Genomic DNA, 22,010 nt, shown 5'->3' with positions numbered 1-22,010 from the left:
ATATGATAATACATACACACTACTATTAAATACGCACATATTTTATAGTCTGCACACACTCTCACTTATAAATTTTATCAGACACAGTGAGAGGCAACACTTTGTTAAAAATCGATATGTTTAATTCTACAATACCCAATCAACAGCACTAAAGTTCCCCAATATTTCCAAAAGTCACCATACTAAGAAGGAACACCTGTATAAAATGTGCTGACCATCGTTCAGCTAGATCTCACCTCCCTCCTTTTAATCCCCTCTCTTAAGAGATTGACTACATCCTCTCCTTCACAGTCTGTGGCCTTAAAGCCCTTCGTCCAGTTTACCAGGATGCCCTGCATCATAAATAAAACAGTGAAATCAGCTCAAAACATCAATCATGTATCCTTTCAGAAAGTGAAATATATTTCCATGTCCAGGACAGTCCTAGGAATATGGAAATACTAACGTTACCACTGAAGAAATAACCAATAAGCAACCACAAAGCATCTAAATCTAAAGTCATTTAACTGTATAGAATATATCTATACCCTTTAAACATCACAGCCTATGTTCATAGAAAAAAAAAGTTTCATACAGAAAAAAATAACCCAAAGAGGTTGTAGTAAACTTACAGCGTCAAGGCTGGTTTGTCTACAGGGGAACGAGAAAGTGAAGCCCAAAGGAAGCCTTGCATTTTTCATTCCCATGTAGTCCAGGAAGTCCGATATGCAGGTGACAATGTGATCAAAAAGCTACAAGGGATCAGGGAAGCATGTTATAAATCGATTACAATTAAATCTGTTCATTCAAAGCACAACCATTGGAGGACATGTTGCTGGCATGGTCTGGGTCCGCTTGTCCCCTTAGAGGGAAGCATCTCTGCAAATCAAACCCCATTTAAACACCTATGGAAGATTTTGGAGCAATGTATTAGATGGCGCTGTCAACCACCATCATCAAAATGCCAACTGAGGGAATATCTTGTGAAAGCATGGTGTTTCATTCTTTGTGAAAAGAATCTGTGCAAAGTGAAATGTAGCTGTTCTGGTGGCTCGTGGTTGCCCAAAACCATACTAAGACACTGTATGTTTTTTAATAATGTTTTTCCCTTTAATTAGTAACTCATTTGTAATTCTAATTTCTCATTATCATTACCAGAGTGTAAACACAGATACAAATAACTCTGCTATAAGGCTGCTCACCTCTTCTCCTGTTCCCTGCATCACCTCGACGGGAATGGCATAGATTTTGTTATGCATCTCCACAGTCCGTCTCTTACCACTGCGAATCTTCACTAAGAGCACCCTAAAGTTTGTGCCTCCAAGGTCCAAAGCCAAGAAGTCTCCATTTTCTATAAGACATGGATACAACAGATATGAATAAAACGGTGCGCAGGCAATTTTCATTCTTAGATTATCATTCTACAAATTACAAATATTATTATTTGGGCTGTAAGTTCTCTGCTTGGCTCTGTTTCAGAAATCTTTCAATCTCAGTGTCAGGTGTGAGGCTTTGGGCTCTTAAAATAATGTCCTGTCCCTGTATTGAGTTCTATCGGGATTAGAGTGTGCTGCAATGCAGCAGGGATAAAGAGCATTAAATAGGCCAGTGGGTGCAGGGCACAGGGGACACTAGTGTTACTGCGAAAAAGGACTGCACATATGTGTAGACTGAAATGATTACAGATCAATTTTGTGGCAAAGTATTAGATATACAAGACACCGAGACACAACTAGCATGACAGACAGAAGGTCAGAAAAGCAGACAGAGACAGAAAGCTTGTATAATATCATGCTAAAAGTAATGACCTTCTGTGACTTTCAGCTACAGCAGTTGTAGGTCATAGCCCTACAATGTTTAACCAGTTTTGACTAATGTACAAAATGTCACCTGTGCCATCTGGGGTGCTGCGCACGTAAGTGGGCAGCATCTTCACTGTAGCTGTGCCCTGGCTCTTCTTGCTCAGGCCGTTCAGGATCTCTGTGTGCATCCTCTTCTTCACCTCTAGCAGCTGCTCTTTGCTCAGGTGGAACTCCGCCAGTGTCTCGGCAATCTGGCGTGTCTGATCAGCCAATCTAGAGGCCCAGGCTGTTACCAAGGCAGCACCTTTGCCACTCCCACTCTCTGAGAGCAGGAATCGGACATCACATTCAGGTATCAGACGTCGCACAGTCTTATGGAGCCGACGGGCATACCTGTGACAGACAAAGGGAAGAGTGCCTCTGAATAAGAGTATAAAGATATACAAATTGTGAAGGCTTTCAGCCGTCCAGATCATTTGGACTACATTAGAGATTATTTAAGAACAAGAGCAAATAAAATAAATGAAGTGCAAGGCTAAAGCAGAAAAATTAAATGTATTTCCTGCAACATAATTTATGTAATGTAGTTCCAAATTTAAACTCATTTATCTAATAATCTGTTTTGGGTAAGTGGTTAAGTTTAAGCAGACCACTTCTACCACTTCTGCTACTCTCTTCAATTTGTTTTCTAAGGGTCAGCAGTTCTCAAAGAGTTCTCCTGGGCTGGTGTCCTGATGAGAATAGGGTTATAGCCTATGGAAAGTAACAATTTAACGTGCTAATCATGACAAAACTTTTTACATAAATGTGTCTTCTAATCATGGAAACTTGAAAAATACTAGTACATGTTTGGGGTGACAAGAAGTAACACTTTTTCACTGTAACAAAAACAAATCACTGGACAGACACTCATAGGGAAGTCTTGTCATGGCATATAACCTTTGTTGCGAAAGGTTATGAAACAAGTAGAAACTCCCTGAGAGATTAGAAACATTGCATGGTGCAGCATGCCATCATGTTTAGAAAGACTGCCAAGTGCTCTGGCTAAGCTTGCTCGAGACATGATATGATTATATTACTGAGTAGACACCTGTTTAGGCAACTGAGTCTGTTGAAAAGAAGCAGTCCTATTCTAAGCGCTGTATAGTGCAGCCTGTGATAATATATACTGTATGTTTTTGCCTTATGTTTAACACTGGCTATTGTTCAACAGACTAGTTCAAAGAAAGCAAATATGTGAACCTTGCATAGACTGAAACCTAAAAAGTCAGGAAAGTAAATTATAATAAATTATCATTACTGCGGGTGCATCTTGTAGAGTGAGCCATCGATGGCTACAGTAGTGCGGAGACGAGGGACATTCTTGTTGTCCTTCAGGCGAGTGAGGATAGCACCCAGTGTAGCAGCGATGAGATTGGCTGAGCGGAAAGAGACGATAGCACACACATGCTGCACGGCGATGCAGTCATCTGATGATGGTTCCACTCCCAGACGGGTTAAAATTTCCTTGGCTTTGGTCAATCCCTCTTTACTCCTGGAAAACAGGATGAACATCAGTGATGATTATCGTAGAATATAAGACAAAAACGCATGAACTGTTCACTGAAGCAGAAGTAAACAGTATGCAAATTCTTACAGATTTTTATCCATCATCAGATAAATTGTAACATTAATGCAAGACTCGTTTTATAAATATGATGGGTAAGTTAAAAATGAACAGCATAGCATGAACTGCTGCACAGGAACAATTACTGATGTAAGACTTACTTCTCAATAGCAGAAACATGCTTTGTTTCAATTTTGCCTTTAGTCAGTAGCTCTGGAGTGATGCGGCCTTCGAACAACAGCCCCTCTTTGGCCATCTTCACTAGGATGAGCCTCACCAGCTCCCCCATGTACATTCCACTCACCATCTTCTCAAACCTAAGATCAGAGAGAGCTTTGCTCATACCTTACACACTTTTTCTTCATAAACCTAACCGCCCAGCTCTCTCACGTCAGACTGAAATAGTAAAGGTTATACTGTTTTGTTCTTTGGCTTACAGTTGTTTGCCAGGGTTGAGGGATCCACGGTCGATATCTCGATCAAATTCAGTGCGAATGTCCTCCAGCATGCCATCATCTCCGAAAGCTCCCCACTCTGTGTTGATGCACATCCTTCCCTCGTCTCCCTCCACCACGTCAATATGCCTCAACTCCTCCATGTAGCACGCGTTAGTGCCTGTACCTGAGGAAGGAAGCACAACAGCATGAGGCATCCCTTCTGTTCATCAGGCTTTTTCAGATCTGTGATGATATGCTGTGAGAGCTAAACAAGGACCGTACTGGACTGGGTAATAACTGAAATCACTACAAGCCCAATGAAGAAAGATACCCAAAATGCATGGTTTATTTTAGTCTCCACTTTATAAACAATGGGTACAAATAAAATCCTTACATGAAAGTTAATTAAAATGCCTTTCTTTAAAACTGGAAATGTTAGCTGATGAGGCGAATGTTGTGTAAGCTAAACAATCAACATTTAAGGATGTAATGTACATGTGCAATAATATTTTAAATATTTTAGGTGTAATCACTGTTGTGTATCTGTTATACAGTTAATACAGCTGGGAAACATCTTTTTTTTTTTTTTTTTTTTTTGTATAGCGCTTTTTTTACAAAGGTCATTGTCTCAAAGCAGTAAGTCATCAATAAGTAAATTCACTAAAGTTGTTTCCTCTTGTCCTTGTTTCCTTTCATTGCATAATTTCTCTGCTTCCTCGGAGGAAGTGACGAAGGGAAGCAAGGAAAAGAAAATGAAGAGATGCAAATTAAAAAAATGAGAGTCACCCATTGTTTAAATGCATGTGCTACATGCAAGAGCCCCAATGCTATCTACACTTTTCCAAGAAAACAAAATCAGGATATGAAAGAAAAAATAAGAGAAAACCGGTATCAGCTAGACAATTTAAGAAACACGAACCCATCTCTTAGTTTTTGGACAACAGGCCCATATACACAGGGCCTAAAATGCTGTGCTATGCTTGTACAAATATTGCATAGGAAAATATCTTCTGTAAGCACTGTAGAGTACACTTACAGCTGTAAAAACAATCTTTTTTTTTTAACCAGAGATTTTGCATTACTCTCTTACCAATGATCATCCCAACTTCACAGCGCTGGTCATCAAAGCCACAGGTCATCATGGTTCCCACAGTGTCATTGACCACCGCCATGATATCAGCTTCATAGTCCTGGAGACAGTAGATTTTCCTTTAAGCCTACAGCACAGCTGTCTTGAACAGCACACCTTTTCTTGTTTCACATAATAACTGGCTTATTGAGACTAAACAGGATAACAGCTCTATGTTGACCTTTAACTGTAATGTGTAATGTGTGATGAGAGCTGTTGACAAAACTCACCCCTCGCTTTTTAATGGCTTTGTTCAGAAGCTTCACCACATCCATCCCCTCCACTCCACTGGCTTTGAAACGTTTTGTCCAGGTCAGCAAAACAGCCTAAAAAAAGAAAATAGAATTGATCATACTCTCTTAAATATCTCTAAGACTGAATGCATGATCTTTGAGAATGTTTTAGTGACAGATTTAATTGTGTATGAAGAACTACAGTTAAAAAAAAACGGCAATTTTTTTTTGTTTGTTTGTTTTGTTGTAATGCAAATTTAAAAATACCACATTGTAAAATCTAATTTCCGGCCATGTCAAGCACGTCATGCGTGCCCTGTGCTTTCTGACCAATCACATCGACGCTTTCCCCTGACATATTTGACCAATCACGATCAAGTTTCCCACCTGGCTCCCTTCTCGCGAAAATTTGAGCTCGCGACACTCTCGTGCTCGTTGACGGTTTTAACGGTTTTTTGTTTTGTTTTGTTTTTCAAATGGATTTCTTCAGTCAGTTTGAAATGAAATGAAAACGTTACAACAGTTTAGTTAGCTCGGAGAGACAGTCGAGAGACAGTTATTTTAGTGAGCTATTCTGTTACCCATACACAGGACAGGTGGAAAAAATATTTGAATATAATATATCCTGCTTTAAATTCCCTAACAGCTCATTAGAGTTAAGCTAACACTATATATACATATATGGTTTATGTGGTTTATGTCTTGTTTTAAACTCTCTGAGGTAACACCAGTGATTCACCTCTTCATGGACTTCATCCATTGCTGTGATCTTCTGTAGTCTACCAGAATCTACCATTAGCATGTTCTTGTGATTTAACAAGCAAACAGACACTCCTAATGTTTTGGGTAAGTGTTATTAATTAACTCTAATCTTCCAGTCTGACATTACCAGCACTGAGACTTATTGGATCGACATGCAAAAATGTCTAATATCTAAAAATGCACCATATCTATTATTATACCATGTCGCTAGACCTTTGGTTAGATTTCTTGTGAAATTAACTAATTACGGATTGACACACAGGTGACAAAAAGTCTCAATTATTTATAGTGTATTTGTGATAAGAGAACTGTGTAAAAAAAAGAAAAAAAAGGATGTGATTCTTATATGGTCATGCAATATAGATTTTTTAACATTTCAGTGTTTCAATCCAATGTTCTGGACAACAGAGCCAACAAAATATTTAGTTAGTCTCCAATTATTCATGGACTACAACAAATTAGATAAAGTATTATCACAATATTAAAAGTATGCCAGTGAAAGCGAAGCGAGACTTTGGCCCCCTCTTTTACCTCATCCAGTTTGGTTTGAACACAAGGGAAAGAGAAGGTGAATCCCACTGGAAGTTTCTTATCCTTGATCTTTTGCTTCTCCATAAAGTCCCCCAGACATTCAGCAACATGGTCAAATAGCTGCAAAAGACACACAGAGGTTAAACCTCAACACTGTGTTCTTTAAAAACAAACAAGCATTGTCCCCTATTTGTGAGATACTATACAGTAAGGACAGATAGACAGAGACATGAAGCATACCCGTGTTCCACTGCCATGCATGATGTCTTCTGGAGTCTCATAGATCTGACTCTCCATCTGCACTGTTTGCTTCTTTTCATGAGAAACTTTCACTCGCAGGATTCGGAAATTTGAGCCTCCCAGATCCAGAGCAATGAAATCCCCCTTTTCTGTAACATGGAATGGAAAATGTGAAATGCGAATACAGACAAATGGAAAACTTGTAACATATCATTAGTTAGGAAGATCACTATAACTTCTAATGCACTGAAAAGCTTTATTTCACAAAAATTGTTTTGTACATTTACATGCCACCTTTGTCTTCAGTGATGAATGTGTATTGACAAAGGAAAATTGGCCTGATTATCAGAGATAACAAAGCCAAGGAATCTCATACATGGCTGACTTGATGACATGGTGATATAGTGGCATTATTCAAGAAACGGACTCTTGTGGGAAGCCTAATTATTAATGATTGCTTAGTTTCTTTGAGGTGTTGGCTATGATTAAAAAAAAAATTCTCTGGCAGTACTGTTACAGTTCACTGTAACAGTGACACTTTAACAGTGAAACTGTCTGAACCCAAAAGAACAGCCGATAGAAATATTAGTGCAGGAATTGCTGCATGTTCTTTATAACCTACACCACTTTCTTAGTTCTGTCTCAGAGATGCTTTTAGTGTGCCCAGACTGTCAATAGCATTTGTGCAGTACTTGTTGCCCAGCAACAACAAAAATCTGTTGTACAAGCTGGTTTGGTCTTTCTTCAGACTGGATGTTGAATTTCTTAGGGCTTGAAGACGATATCAAGTGATATCTTGTTAAGTGTTATCTCTGAAAAACTCCTTTGGGACATTACTTATGAAAGGTCATGCTATTTCCATTTCAGTGTACTGTAATGTTAGAATGCCTCAGAAATGCAGTGCGTGTGTCTGGAGGGAGGCAAAATGTTAAACCAGTAGGCCTTGCAGTATGAAAATATAATATCAGTATCATGGGAAATTATGTCACAATATTTAGACTGGCTATTTCAGTTGTCTTCATTTTTTTATGTTAAAAATTATTTTTGTAGATTTGTTAAATATAAGTATCAAAGTTTATAGTTTCTTTATTTGTCCAAGTATGTAAAAGCTATGTATATAAGTTTATAAATCAAACAAGTCATATGTAAAACTATGCAAGTATATAAAGGCATATGTTTCTGAGCACCGTTCATGAATGAATGAATGAATGAATGAAAGCCTTTATTGTCATTGTATATCTCTGTATACAACAAAATTAGGATTCATCTTGCATTAAGGCCCTAACCAGGAACACACTCAAAACACATGCAAAATAACTGAAACAGCCTTTGAGTGACTGAGACATAGTAGAGTTGTGACTCTGTTTCACCAGCTTCTCATTTGGATTTTAAATGACATTAAAAATCAGAAGCCATTTCTGACAATTCCTACAACGATAACAAACACTCACTTAATGTAGTTTACAGATGAATAAATTGTGTCTTGTGACACATTTTTCTCTGACACACATTAGTGCATAATAAAATAACAGAGACAGCAAAGTCACGCTGTCTCTTCTTGCATTCCTCCTGTGTGCAGCAGCCCTGGTGTGAATGAGTCCTGCCGTGACATGTTCAAAATAGGCTTTCACACCAGGAGACAGAAGCATGTGGATGGCCTTCAGTTAATGTCTCCTTTCTGGGTTGTGCTCTTGAGTTTTCATCACTCGGTCTAAAGTAAAACTTAGAGTGATGTAATTATTTTCAGCCAAACATCACACATCTTGGAATATTTTTTTTTCTCATCCTCTGTACAGAAATCTCACACTGATAATGAAGTGTAAATGAATCAGTGGAATGCAAACCAAGTCCAAGTGTGTGAAACATTGTGCCTGAAACTGCGCTCACTCTCTTGTTCACTATTTACTATACAGACTGTAGAGAGAGCATTATATAGGGCAGCAGTAAGGAAGACTGAGTGCTCCCAAAAAAACATTATCATATCCTGCTGTTACATAAAGAATTCAAACATTATATGTTATCTAGCAACCTAAAACTACAAAATACAGACATATTAAAAGTGATTTTCTCTATTAAACAAAACACTAACAAGTACTTATTGGTTGTAGTGGTTGTTAAACAACATATTTCATTTTATTTACTTCAACAGTCTTAGCGTGAAAGTACTCTAAATAGGTTGTACACTGGATTCACAGTGCACTGTGGACAATAATATAGTAAAATGTATTTTGTCCACTGAGAATTTTGAACAACACTACAAAATAATGGCACCCCAAATAGTGTGCTATACTGTGAACAGGGAACAAGTTCAGACACGGAATGTATCTACATTTACATTTATACTGAGCCATGCTTGACCTTTACAATGGAAGCCAGCTCATACTTCTTTATGATTAGGCTCGTTGTGCTGTTAGCTTGCTGCTACCTGATATTAGCTCTTTGGACTATAAAAAGAAAGGGAATGACCATTTGCGTTCATGTGTCAAGCATCCATTGTTCATACCTTGAGATCGCCACTCTAAAGAGCCTCCTTATACAGAGTGGGCCGCAGCCGCATAAACACTCAGACATTTTATCAGTAGTACTATAAATAGTGTTCAGGGATCTGCTGAATCTTCATTAGGCAGTAATGGTTTCCTTTACATCAGTATATGTTCCGTTTTTCAGTACATTCTTTTGTAGCACCAGTTCAGTGTTGCTTGTAATGCATGAGACCTATACAAGTATCTTACTTCCTGCACAAGCAGAGTGCACAAGGAGGCTGAAGTAGTTAAGTGATTTTTTTTCCCCAGTTCTCACCATTTGCCCGGGTAAAGGCTGATATTCACATGGAATTGCCCTTTATATAAATTATTTATTAGACTTGAGAGTAAATAAAGAGTATTGTACATATTTAGAAACTGATTTTGTAGATTTGAACTTGAAATGATCATTTTAGGTGTTTTGTCTGGATTGCTTTTTGGATTAATATTCAAATTTGTCACTAAATGACAGGCACCTGTAGGCATGTAAACAATTCACTGAATAAGGAAGGTGGAAACTGGGTAATCTGTGACGTAACGCCATGCTGCTGCGGGTAATGAATGCTAGTATAATCACATGACATGGGAGCTCCAGTAGTACTGGCACAGCACGTGTTTATTATTCAGGAACACTGAACATTGATTCCAGAGCTGCTATGCCTTTTGTGCCACAGACTTTGTGTGGTTTGTTGAATTTGTGGACATACCCAAAAAGTTATCACATTGGACATGTAAAACATTTTTAATTTTTAAAGTCTGAGAGTGATCAGAAGAATATACTCACATCAGTATCAAATAAAGTCTGCGTGCATGAGCAGTGTGAAGTATTTTTTTGCCAGTCTTTGCCTTTGAGCAGTTTAAATGAGGTCATCCACGGGCTTACTAGTTTACAATCACAACCATACTTGTTCAACTGGTTTTCCCAACAGCCCCGAATCTGTTTATACAACAGGTGTAATGATAGGGCCTTAGGCGCCTTGGTGCCATAGTTAATGGTTGTCTATGCACAGGTGCTCATTTATTGTCTGACCGCTTTATAAGTCAAGCCATACCAAATAACTGCTAGTACCAAGTTATTTATGCAGTAATTGGAGCACTGAAGAGTACCCAAATATACACTCACTCATAAGCATGTCATTATAGGGTTATACACTACATGACCAAATGTTTGTGGACACCTGATCACCACACCCATATGTGGGCCTTCCCTAAAATGTTGCTACAAAGTTTGAAGCACAGGATGTCTTTGTATGCTGAAGCTTTACAATTACCCTTCACTGGAACTAAGAGTCCTAGCCCAAACATGTTCCAGCATGACTGTGCACAAAGCAAGGTTAATGAAGACATGGTTTACCAAGGTTGGAAGAAGGAGAGGAAGAACTCAAGTGGCCTGCACAGAGCCCTGAGCTCACCCCCACTGAACAGCTTTGGGATGAACTGGAATGCTGACTGCACCCCAGGCCTCCTTGCCTGACATCAGTGCTCTTGTGGCTGAAATCCCCACAGCCATGCTCCAAAATCTATTGAAAGCCTTCCCAGGAGAGTGGAGGCTGTTATAGCCTCATAGGTGGGACTACATCTGAAATGTGATGTTCAAAAGCACATATGGATATGGTCAGGTGTCCACAAACTTTTGGCCATGTAGTGTACTATGCTGTGATGATAATACTTATTGACTACATATCTAACGTAATAATTGTGTGTCCATTTAATTCTCAGGTGAATTTTTATGTGACTTTTAGACACTGGTCTTGAGTCTCACCTGATCCGTCAGGGATGGACCTGACAAAGGTGGGCAGCATCTTGACAGTGGCTGTGGCGTTGGTGTCACGGCTCAGCCCTTTCTCCAGCTCCATACGGAAACGGGTCATGATGTCTCGCAGTGTCTCATCAGAGAAGCGCATGGAGTACAGGTACTTATCAATCTACCACAGAAACAGAGGATAAAAGCAAGCGGTTTATTAGTCTTTGCCCAATTAGGCTTGTGCAATATAAAGACTTTATTGTCTCTATGCGATATTACATTGCCATGATATCCGGTGATGTTTATCACCAATTATATTATATTACCTGACCTGACAACTGTTACTCATTTTGCACAGGAGCTCAAAAAAAAAAAAACACATCAGAGTACACTTGTATGGGTTATCACTCAAAATATGCCAAAAGAGCAGTCTTTTTCTCCCCAGAAAAATGAGATAGGCCATTGACATATTCATTGACATATGAATCAGGAATGATCTGTGCAGGTGTTTTGAACTGTCAGATACTAACAGACCAGATACTTCCTAGAAGCAGCGCCCTTTCCCCCCCCATCATGCCCTCTTGGTTTCTGTCATGGTAAATGGAGAATATTTTAAGTTCTTTAATGCAAAATAACATCTATCAGTATATGTTCAATTTAACATCAGATTTAACATCAGTTTACTATAGTATTTAGGTATTACACCAAAACATTTCAGCCAAAAATAATTGACAAGATTTTGACCCAAAAAGATTAAATACACTTGCAATGAAGTGCCAAATCTAATATTTTTTTTAAATACGCTTTTTTTTAATGACTGGTGCTCTCTTACTGAATAGCACCAACAGAGAAAATGTCATGCCAAGGACACTGGACAACCAGTTTCTAAAAGGATTACATTGAAATGTGGTTTTTTTTTGTTTACTGCATATTACTGTAGAATCACTTAAAAATCCACCATCAGTGGATTTTTATCACTGACTTTTCGTGATTGCCACAGTTCCAAACTGCACAGCTGATATTACTATTAGGCCCTCCCCCTACTCTCCTTAAACCAGATTTGGTGGAAATGCTAATATTATCGCAATATTTTACATTGGAAAATCACTATCAGGGAAAAATGAGTAATGCACAAGCCTAGCTCTGATTAAATATATCTTTAACAAATATCTTCTGGTGCTGCATGGCATTCTGAAAAGCACCCTTTTTGGCAAGGTTGGCTCAGTGAGAATAAAATATAATATTATCTAACGTAAACCCTAGTCTCGTATTTTATTCTGCATTTATATCTGCCTGTTTTGTTCTAAAATTATCTCGATGGTCTTAGTATTTCTAAAGTCTTTTTCACAGTGATGAGGAGCCTAACAGTAGCCCATCATGTAGGTAGTTGGCCTCACATCTCAAAAACAGATGACACTTGGCACAAACAGTGCTCTGTCTCACAGCACAGAGGTGAACCGGACAGTTGAAGTGTAAATCCTTATTTACGTATTAGAACAATTATACCAATAAAAGCTAATTGGAATTTATTGTTCAAATTGTTTGAATATGTAAATAAAATGCATACAAATTAAATTATTGTAATGTTTTAGTACATCCTTTGAAGTGAACCATCTTGGTTTTGCTGATTCATGTTATCACTGTGTGTTGTAGTAATGGGGGTTTCTGAGACTTGGTTGCTATGGGAGATTCAGTCTGGGTCCTGCATTTGAGGTCATGGCTGAAGAATTTGATTTGCTGGGGGGGAAAAAAGGACACCGGCTTTACTTTGCTGGCTGAATGATTTTTAGGCATGCATATTTAAATACTTGTCATATTTTGTTGATATAAGAGGATTTTGTGGGTTCAGAAAATCCACCTTTTATAATATGGCACACATGTTTGAAGGATGGCCAGGTCAGGTCTGTAATTTTCAGCTTGCTTTGTTCAAACACATTTAGATAGGACGGTGTGTAAAGTGGGCTATTGCGCAATGGACTCTAGTACAGCTTTCTCAAACTAACACAGAAATAAAGCTTAAAAGGGGCTACCACTGGATGAGGGTAAAATAAATGCTACTGAGCATACCTTGCATGCTCAGACTGGGCTAGAATTCTGCAAACCCCATATATTGTATGCATGTAATGCAATAGTGATAAATAATATAAAATGTTTTATTTCCTGTGAAGTTTTATTTGATGACCAATGATGGTAAAGTCCACCTGCTTGCTTGGTGCAACACTCTCTATTTGCAAATACGTGGATAATTTATAGCTGCATCAAATTTTTCTGTAATTATTATTATAAGAACACAGTTTGTTTGCCTAGACAACCCTCAAAAAATTTGCCCGAGATTATGTTGTAACAAAAAGATGGGAGCAAAGACGGTGGCACCCTGGTGGTCAAAAGCTAAGAGTGGACTTCCCTGCAGCTAGTCATGTTCGTCCTTGCTGTTGTCATGGTAACATCAGAGCCTTTTGCCTCTTACCTCTGACACCACCCTCTGTAATAAACACTACTGGGCATATATAACAATAAAACATGTTTCTCACTTCCGAGTTTATAACTAACACTTCCTCTTTGTAACAGTTTGTATGCATGTTACTCATTGTAGGATGTCTGACACACTGCTTTAGTTTCAGTATTGGCTAACAACTGACTGCTTGTAGCTGTCCATTCAAAATTTATTTCTATATACTCTACAAATATCAAATTTCAATTGCTACAGTTAACAACTTGTAACATGTAGTGGAGAATAGGCTCATTAAACAACACTTTTGATTTAAATGCCAGAGTTCTTTACTAATGCTTCTTCACTACAAAATTACAAGCCTTGCTTCACATTAGCATTCTTTTCTCTTGGTGCACCAGTCGAGTGAAACAACCACAGCACGTTTCTGCCGTGTTTGGGGGAGGGAGTGCTCCATTCTGCTGAAATTCAATACTCCACTTGTCGGAGGAGGGGGAAGTATTTTTCTCCCCTCACTCTGTACACTCTATAGCACACTATACAGCAAACATAGAGATGGAAAAAATCCAGCCCACTCGCCATCTAAACTCAATGACATCCACATCCTGATTTCAAGGACAATGCAGCACAGGCCCTCTTAGTGATGCCCCTGTGTGTCACTACCGACGTACACTCAAACCTGTCTGCCTGTTGGGCTCAACGTCACCGTCACGTAGCTTCTGACGTAGCATCCGGACAAAGGGGTACGTGAGGCAGCGCGCATCTCACCACTCTATGCCCACCCACAAACCCCAAAACACACTTGGGGGTTATATGATGTCACATGGCTTGCAGGGCACCAGTTTGGAAAAATGTGGGCTGTTTTATAGGCTAATAGTTGACACTTACCTTTTTGACCTGATCATCCTTCAGTTCAGTGAAGTAGTAGGCCAGAAGCTGTGCGGCTATCATCCTGCTCCACTACTGTGAGGAAACTGAAATGGAGGAGGAAGTGAAGGCTTTCTAGTCCTTTACAGGAAGGTCAAGGAGACGTTCTGTGGCTCAGAGGAGACAGCTATAAATACTAAAAATAATAAGCCGGCATGTAGACTGTTCCTTCCAAGCGTAATATCTGTATTCTCTTTCTCTGCTCAACATGTAATGCGCTTACACGAGATGCAGCAGGGGCTGGGATGGGGACTTGGTTAAGCCCTGCCCACTTTCTGCTTTTCTATTGGCTGAGCTTGAAGTGCAGCCTTACAGTCAGTCTCTCCCTATTTCTTTCCTTCTCTGGCGCTCATACTCTGCCCCTCCCTTTCTTTCTCACTCCCCTTCCCTTCCTCTACTTCCTTCTCTTTCATGTCTATCTCTCTCATTGGAGGAGGGAAGTAGGGGCTTCAGTGTTTTCTGGGTGGGAGGGGGAGTGTCACGTAGTGCACATTCACGGTACGTCATTTGTTAGATGGAGCTCAGGCGTTATTTTTCCCCACAGCTCTCACTCTCTCTTCCATGAAGTGAAGGGCAAGCCTACTGGAGGTTATAGAGGCGTGCCTTCAGCAAATTCTTCCAAGTAATGCTATCTGTCAGCATAAGCCATATCAGTTAACAGAGGCTTTCTTCACTTCCTGTTTCTTCCTGAATGACGAGTGTGAGGCAACAAATACCATAGTGTAAAAAAAGGTGAATTCATAGTGAATAATATCCTTTCAGAGAGCCAGTTACCCAGGTCAAAAGGTTGAGGAGAAAGGTAAATAAAAGCTGGGATTCAAATAGAAGAGAATGAGGCTTGCTTGAGAAGAAAGGAGCATAAAAAAAGAAAAACAAGAATCTAAGGAACTACCAGATATCACACCAAACATGGTCAAATAAGATAGATGATGATCTTTACAAACATCCACTTAATGCAAAACAGTTCTCATCAAAAATGTGAATAAGATGTATAAAGTCATTTTACCAAAAGAGATGACAGATGTCTGTAAGAGTAAAGCTTGTTATGGTTCACAGTTAAAATATACTGATTATATTTAAAAGACAGGAGAAGCACACTTTTGATAGAAGTAATAAGATGGGGGTTCCATGGGTGACAATAGCTGAAAGATAGTTGCAACATTCATTCATTTTAATGGACAACATATTTATAGATTTTCTTTTTGTTTTTTTTTAATAGTCTCCTTAATTCCTTATTTGTTTACAGTGTTTTTTCTTGTCATTTGCTTTTAGAGATAATGTTAGCAATGTTAAAGACGAATTGGAAACCAAGAACAACATTTTACATATTGAGGCTCTGGGTAACACGACATTTACATAGATATTACCAAAAAGTATCATATTCATTTCCCATTCCTATTGTTACTAAAAAGCTCCTGGCTGTAATTCCTGAGGGCAGTTCTTTGATATTTCTGTTCTCTCTGTTTAATGAAAATACACTAATGCTCTCAGTGTTTTATTCAGATATGAGTGAAATCAGTCAGTAGTGAAATCATGTGTAATAAATCAGTTATTGTGGCATGTGAGACATAAGTCATCATGATTTTCCTACAAATCCCTTTCTCTGACTCATTTCCTGTACCTCTACTTAGTGTTAACTAGAAAATCCTTGACTGAATGGTGACAACTTTCAGGCAGTTACAAAGTCAGTGACAGATCACAGATTGAGAATGTTTATTGTGTTTGCACAGATCGAATCTGGTCATGACTGGAGCAATTACATCTCACAGTGGCAAGTGGAATTATCTGGATTTTATAGTAACTCACATGGTAGGTGCAACGAGTAGTAAAACACTCATTCATGCTTACTGGCAGGCATGATAAACGTTTTAAGCACACAATTCAGTCTAATAAGTAAACAGACTGGGTGAAACTTAATTTGCAGATAGCCAATGCTTCACAATATTAAGGCGTTTCCCAGATACTACACAGCAGGAATTTGAATGTAACTGTAGGGATTTTCAACAAATACATACTCAGTACTCCAACATTAATTGTAATTTAACAGGTAAAAACAAAATTGGGAAAAGATTTGTACAACAGTTAGTAGTAACCAGTGGTCCTGTACAATATTTATCACTATCATTAATTATTGAAGAATCACTTGAATAAATAAAGCCAAATTTTATTTAACACAGGACAGCAAGTGTAGCTTCAGTTATCTTAAATGTTATAATGGATTGTTATGAGGTAAAGAAATAATCTGCACATGTTGAATAATTGAATAGGCAGAAGCTATGTGCTGTTTGCTGCCAAGACAGACTGGTAGACATTGCCTGCTGCTGTCCTAATTTACACAATTAATCAAATAAAATTATCCATAAATTAATTTTTAAAACAAGGTCTAATATGCAACATAGACACACAGAGCATATACCTACATGCGGTAAAACCTCTATTTTCTCATTGCTATCCATGGTTGAAGACTGGTAGTCCAACAAGTAGATTAGATAATCGCAAAGTCAGGGTGAACTAGTTTGCCCCTTGAGATAGGATTCGGAGGGATTTAAGCAATGGCACTTACATAATCAAACCATGACAGTAGCTCTATTCTGAGTGAGGCAGACCTATGCATGCCCTAATAAAATTTTGGAATGAAACCTGGTATTGTTGATCAATAACAAATCAGACAAAATGCAAAGTATTTGTCATTGGCAGCAGCTTAAAACAAGGAGAAAGCTGATGGACAAAAAGTCGAATAATGCAGATAGTCTACCTGTTGGAGAGTACAATAGCAGATGTGAATATCTGAACATTGTCATGAGAAGAGAAAGTGTACTGTAGCATTTATGAAGGACTGCATGAGAAATGGAGAACAGATAAGTCTATAACGAGTGTTAAAATCAACAGCTGATTAAACTATCACAACTACATTGAACTGTTTTACTGACATGAAACCTTTTAGGTCTTTTAACTAATGCAATAATATACGAGCCTTAATGATGCATCACCAAGCTAAAGACAGTTCATGAAAACATTGCGTTACTGTGTGTATGTGTGTCAGTCTTAGCAGGAGCTCATGTATGCATAGTTGTGTGTGTAAGATACACTGTGTATGTTCAGCTGTTGGCTTTGCCAGCGAAAGAATTTGGTTCACATTAGCAGGGAGGATTAACGTGAGTAGTTTTCCCCTTACTGCACTGACCTGATTGAAGTCTTATATCTGTATAATCCTACTGAAGCTTAATTCAATATATAGACCAATAAATTTGTGTTCACTGCACCATATGAATTTTCTACATTATCAGCTATCAGAAATAGTTAGCAACACAATTCTAACCTAATTTGTAATAATTTTTCAACTAAAACTACAATGGCTATTTGGAGATTATAAATATATTTAATGTCATGTTTTGATATGCTGACAGTGCTGATTGCTGTAATAATAATATATAATCAAACATTCTACATTTTGGAATTAAAAAAAATAGGTGAATGAAATGCTATACATAAACTGTGTTCACAATACTCTGGACAAAAATTACAACTGATTAACAAAAGATTAACAATCCTGTAAAGATCATACACAAAGAGAGCTCCTCTCCACATTCTCAAAGCAATAATGTTTTGTGGGATTTTTGTTGCTCTTAACTTGCTGGACACCTTGTGGGGATGAGAGCCTGTTCATGGCAAGTCTAAATACACTTGTGACATTCCAGTATACAAAGCCAGTTTCCGCTCTACATGAGCCTTATCCATGCTATTCTCTCTGTCTGCCCATGCAAACCTGCTCACTCACATGAGAAAAAGGGAAGGGGGGGCTGCAAAGGGAGCAATTATTCACACAGTGTGTGACAGCAGTGAAGTCAGCTGCACAGCTGACAACCTGAGATGAAATCATAAAAAAAGTAAAACAGTCAGTCTGCAACGGTCTGAGTGACGATTCTGCAGACAGAAAAGCTTCTGTTTTATATGTTAAAAGCTTCTGTTTTATATGTCCTGGTTCATACTTTGTTTTTAATTATTAAAATGCTACACAGCCAAAATAAATGAACAGAAACATTCCAATCAGTGTTCTAGCCAGTACTTGTAATCATATCCAACAAAACTCCTAAGATATAGAAACTGTTTTAGCTTCTTGAGGTTTATTTGTTTATATTTATGCAGTTGGATAGCTTCCAGGTGCCTTTGCTGTTAATTTCCAGCTACAGATAGATAACCTATACCAGATAAATAACCTCCCAGTATATCTGCTTGAAAGAACACAATGCACTTCAGTTTGGTTATGTCTTCTTACAATATTGACGAGCCACAGCTGTAATAAGTGCTGCTCCCTTCCCACTGCCATCCTCAGACAGGATGAAATCCACCTTACACATGGGGGCAAGTTCTTTCACTGTGTCTTTCAGAATTCTTGAGAAGCTGCAAAGAGAGAAAGAAGACACTTCTAACACAAATGACTGAAGTGCCCTAAAAACCAAAAACTAAGCCAGGTTTCAAATTACAGGCCTGATGATTACCCAAGTAGTTGAATCAGGTGTAGGGAAAATCAAAAAATCTGTGCAGTGACTGATATTGTCCCACACTTTACTCACTGTGGATGGAGTTTGTAAAGCGTGCCATCCACCCCCACAGTGATGTCCAGATGGTCCAGTCCTCGGTTCTCCCTGATTTTGTCTACAATAGCAGCCATCCCCGCACCGCAGAGCTGTGCAGCTCGGTGTGACACAACACCACACACTTCCTTAACGATGATACTGTCATTGCATGTACTGTTCAGACCCAAATGCTGCAGAATAGATCTGACTTGCAGTAACGCCAAACGATCACTAGAGGAGGCAATCAACAGATTACAGAACAGAATATAGTTTTAAAATAACCATGATAAAACTGGTTCTATAAGTACATAAGATGTCTGAGATTTCTGATCATGCTAAGAGAGATTCTTATACAGTTGAAATGGTATTCTCACGCTAGTCATAATTGAAACAACAGTTTAATATATCTAGTCTATATGACTGCAGTTATCCCTGAAAGTTTACCTTTCAATCTGTGAGAGAAACTTGGTCTCAAAGATGCCTCTTGTCTTAAGACACTCTGTAATGTGGCCACGAAACAAAAGACCCCGTTTGGTGAGATCTATGAGAATCTGCCTGACAATTTCTCCCAGGTACATTCCACTGGTCATCTTCTCAAACCTGTGCGCACAAAATAACATGTTCAAGCTCACAAAGTGCTCCATGGCCTCAGTTTCCCATTTGCTATATTTGCCAGAAAGGGAGTTTATTTAGTGTCTGTAGTAAACTGGAAACAACATCAACAGCATGTAAAATAATGTAGGCTCTCAGTACTCTCACGATACAATGCCCCCGTGTGGACAAACACGTATCACTCACCACCACAATTAGGTATACTATATGGCCAAATGTTTGTGGACACCTGACCATCATAGCCATATGTAGGTCTTCCCCAAACTGTTGCCACAAAGTTAGAAGAGCACGGTTTTCTAGAATGTCTTGTATGCTTTAGCATTACGTCCTGTGCACAACGCAAGGTCAATAAATACATAGTTTGCTAAGGCTGGAATGGAAGAACTCGAGTGGCCTGCACAGAGCCCTGACCTCAACCCCACTGAACACCTTTGGGATGAATTGGAACGCTGACTACATGCCAGGCCTCCTCGCCCCCAACATTAGTGCCTGACCTCACTAGTGCTCTTGTGGATGAATGAGCACAAATCCACAGCCACAGTCCAAAATCTAGTGGAAAGCCTCCCCAGAAGACTGGAGGTTATTATAACAGCAAAGGGAGACTAAATGCGGAAGGGGATGTTCAAAAAGGACATACAGGTTTCCACATACTTTTGGCCGTATATTGTATGTTTAAAAAAAAAAAAAAAAACAACTTCAGAAATGGGAACAGAATTGAAAGTATTGATTTTATTTCTTATAATGAATTGACCCAATTCATATAATAAAAGTATGGAGAACATAAAAATCAACTGTGGATGAATAAGCCAACATGGCCACTCTTACCTCTGTTTTCCCACATTCAGGGAGCCGCTGTCCACCTCCCGGTCAAACCGTGTCCGGATATACTCAATGTTGTCATTATCCCCAAAACCACCCCACTCAGTGTTCACACACATGTGCCCCTCATCCCCTTCTACTGTTTCAATGTTCTTCATGTGTTCCATGTAGCAAACATTGCTGCCTGTTCCTGCATGGCCAAGGAAAACCCAGACAAATCCAAGAAGCATTTTAGATATTTTTTGTCTCTCCACCAAAAGAGCATGGTTGCTTATGTCCATATAATGTGATAATATTCTACATTAACATAACTATGTAAATTTTGTCTTTTGCCTGCACAACTATTAAAAAAAAATTAGGTTTCATTATGAACATTAAGACCTGTTATGAACTGACATAAGATTAAAGTAGGGCATGAGAAAGGACTTCTCAATTTTTTTTTTTTGACAGGAGGAGATAAAAACCATACCAGCAATTAGTCCAATTTCACAATTAGGATCTTCATATGCGCATGTCATCATCGTGCCAACCGTATCGTTTACCACAGCAACAATATCAAGGTCAAATTCCTACAGGGACAGAATATGACACAAACACACTCACATACTCTGTGCAATGGTCATACAGATAAGCAATGAAACACTTTTTTTTTTAATGAACATACACAGTGTACAAATTTCTTGTCTTACATTTCGTCTCTTAATGGCCTCTCTCAGCATGTCTACCACATCATTCTCCTCACAGTGAGTAGCTTTGAAGCCTTTTGTCCAGCTCACCAAGATTCCCTAAAAATATTTTATACAGATAATGACACTGTAATGTTTGATGCTTCCCTCATTGAGCTTCTGTTTTCATAGTTGAGATGAAGTTGTAAAAAGTACATTAAATCTCTGATAAGCACGGATAATGCCTCTGTTACCTTATCTATTCCAGTCTGTCTGCACGGAAACGAGAAGGTGAAGCCGAGGGGAAGGCAGGTGTTTTTCATCCCCATGTAGTCCAGGAAATCTGAGATACAATGCACTATGTGATCAAAGAGCTGAAAGAAAACAGAACATTTATTAGCTATAGCTTATTTGGATTAACCATAACTTTTTTTTTGACAAGCCAATTGTCATAATAAAAGTGTGTGAGCTGGACACCAGCATCCATGTAAAAGAAGACATAAATTTACACCTCCTCTCCAGTGCCCTGCATGATTTCCAGTGGGATGGCATAGATCTTGTTATACATGCGGACAGATTTGCGAATTCCACTACGGATCTTCACCACCAACACTCTGAAGTTTGTTCCACCCAGATCCAAGGCCAGGAATTTCCCTGTCTCTGGAGTAGGACCACCAGTAAGGAAATAAATCACTACAGAAATTGTCAATTTTAAATCAACACTCTTATAACCATTGTAAATGCTACAACCAGGATTATCAAATGGTGGGCCGTGTCCTTCCTTAGCTGTGTGTGCATGTGTGTGCTTGCTTGCTTGGCGATACAGTTGGATATAGGTGTTAGCTGTTAGGCTAAAAAAAGATTGCTGTTAGGCTGTGTATGAGAAGAACAGCAAGAAGCGAGTATGTAGGTGAGGAAGAATTGGGGGCACATCTCGGTTCAACATCTTAAACAAGATGACCAATTTTAATGGTGG

The 22,010-nt window shown here is 38.8% G+C and overlaps 2 protein-coding genes and 1 long non-coding RNA gene across 5 annotated transcripts in view; 1 reads left to right on the top strand and 2 right to left on the bottom strand.

Annotated features, from left to right (window-relative positions):
- The window catches only part of hk1 (hexokinase 1), a 19,708-nt gene extending 5,096 nt beyond the window's left edge, over positions 1 to 14,612 (bottom strand). For 2 of the 3 annotated variants that reach the window (XM_053232910.1, XM_026939550.3), the window contains exons 1-13: positions 14,323 to 14,612; positions 11,004 to 11,166; positions 6,720 to 6,868; positions 6,480 to 6,599; positions 5,184 to 5,279; positions 4,915 to 5,014; positions 3,825 to 4,008; positions 3,549 to 3,704; positions 3,082 to 3,315; positions 1,870 to 2,174; positions 1,182 to 1,330; positions 612 to 731; positions 237 to 332 (exon numbers count right to left, since the gene is read on the bottom strand). In XM_053232910.1, the coding sequence (XP_053088885.1) occupies positions 237 to 332; positions 612 to 731; positions 1,182 to 1,330; positions 1,870 to 2,174; positions 3,082 to 3,315; positions 3,549 to 3,704; positions 3,825 to 4,008; positions 4,915 to 5,014; positions 5,184 to 5,279; positions 6,480 to 6,599; positions 6,720 to 6,868; positions 11,004 to 11,166; positions 14,323 to 14,385 (1,935 nt within the window). In that variant the 5' untranslated portion in view covers positions 14,386 to 14,612. Of the gene's footprint in view, positions 1 to 236; positions 333 to 611; positions 732 to 1,181; positions 1,331 to 1,869; positions 2,175 to 3,081; positions 3,316 to 3,548; positions 3,705 to 3,824; positions 4,009 to 4,914; positions 5,015 to 5,183; positions 5,280 to 5,453; positions 5,565 to 6,479; positions 6,600 to 6,719; positions 6,869 to 11,003; positions 11,167 to 14,322 lie in introns of those variants that run through there. The other variant, XM_034302918.2, reaches the window with a different exon arrangement.
- The window catches only part of LOC113542224 (uncharacterized), a 23,390-nt gene continuing 6,989 nt past the window's right edge, over positions 5,610 to 22,010 (top strand). The window contains exons 1-2 of the long non-coding RNA XR_008301508.1: positions 5,610 to 6,032; positions 10,961 to 11,154. This is a non-coding gene — a long non-coding RNA (uncharacterized LOC113542224). The remainder of the gene's footprint in view (positions 6,033 to 10,960; positions 11,155 to 22,010) is intronic.
- Positions 16,058 to 22,010, bottom strand: part of hkdc1 (hexokinase domain containing 1) — a 10,958-nt gene continuing 5,005 nt past the window's right edge. Inside the window, exons 11-18 of the mRNA XM_026939562.3 lie at positions 21,546 to 21,694; positions 21,289 to 21,408; positions 21,059 to 21,154; positions 20,839 to 20,938; positions 20,376 to 20,559; positions 19,383 to 19,538; positions 18,936 to 19,169; positions 16,058 to 18,762 (exon numbers count right to left, since the gene is read on the bottom strand). Coding sequence (XP_026795363.3) covers positions 18,624 to 18,762; positions 18,936 to 19,169; positions 19,383 to 19,538; positions 20,376 to 20,559; positions 20,839 to 20,938; positions 21,059 to 21,154; positions 21,289 to 21,408; positions 21,546 to 21,694 — 1,178 coding nt within the window. The 3' untranslated portion in view covers positions 16,058 to 18,623. The remainder of the gene's footprint in view (positions 18,763 to 18,935; positions 19,170 to 19,382; positions 19,539 to 20,375; positions 20,560 to 20,838; positions 20,939 to 21,058; positions 21,155 to 21,288; positions 21,409 to 21,545; positions 21,695 to 22,010) is intronic.

This window comes from Pangasianodon hypophthalmus, chromosome 3 (assembly GCF_027358585.1).
Source record: "Pangasianodon hypophthalmus isolate fPanHyp1 chromosome 3, fPanHyp1.pri, whole genome shotgun sequence".
In the NCBI taxonomy this organism is placed as follows: Eukaryota; Metazoa; Chordata; class Actinopteri; order Siluriformes; family Pangasiidae; genus Pangasianodon; species Pangasianodon hypophthalmus.
This window is presented reverse-complemented; position numbering and strand designations above follow the sequence as displayed.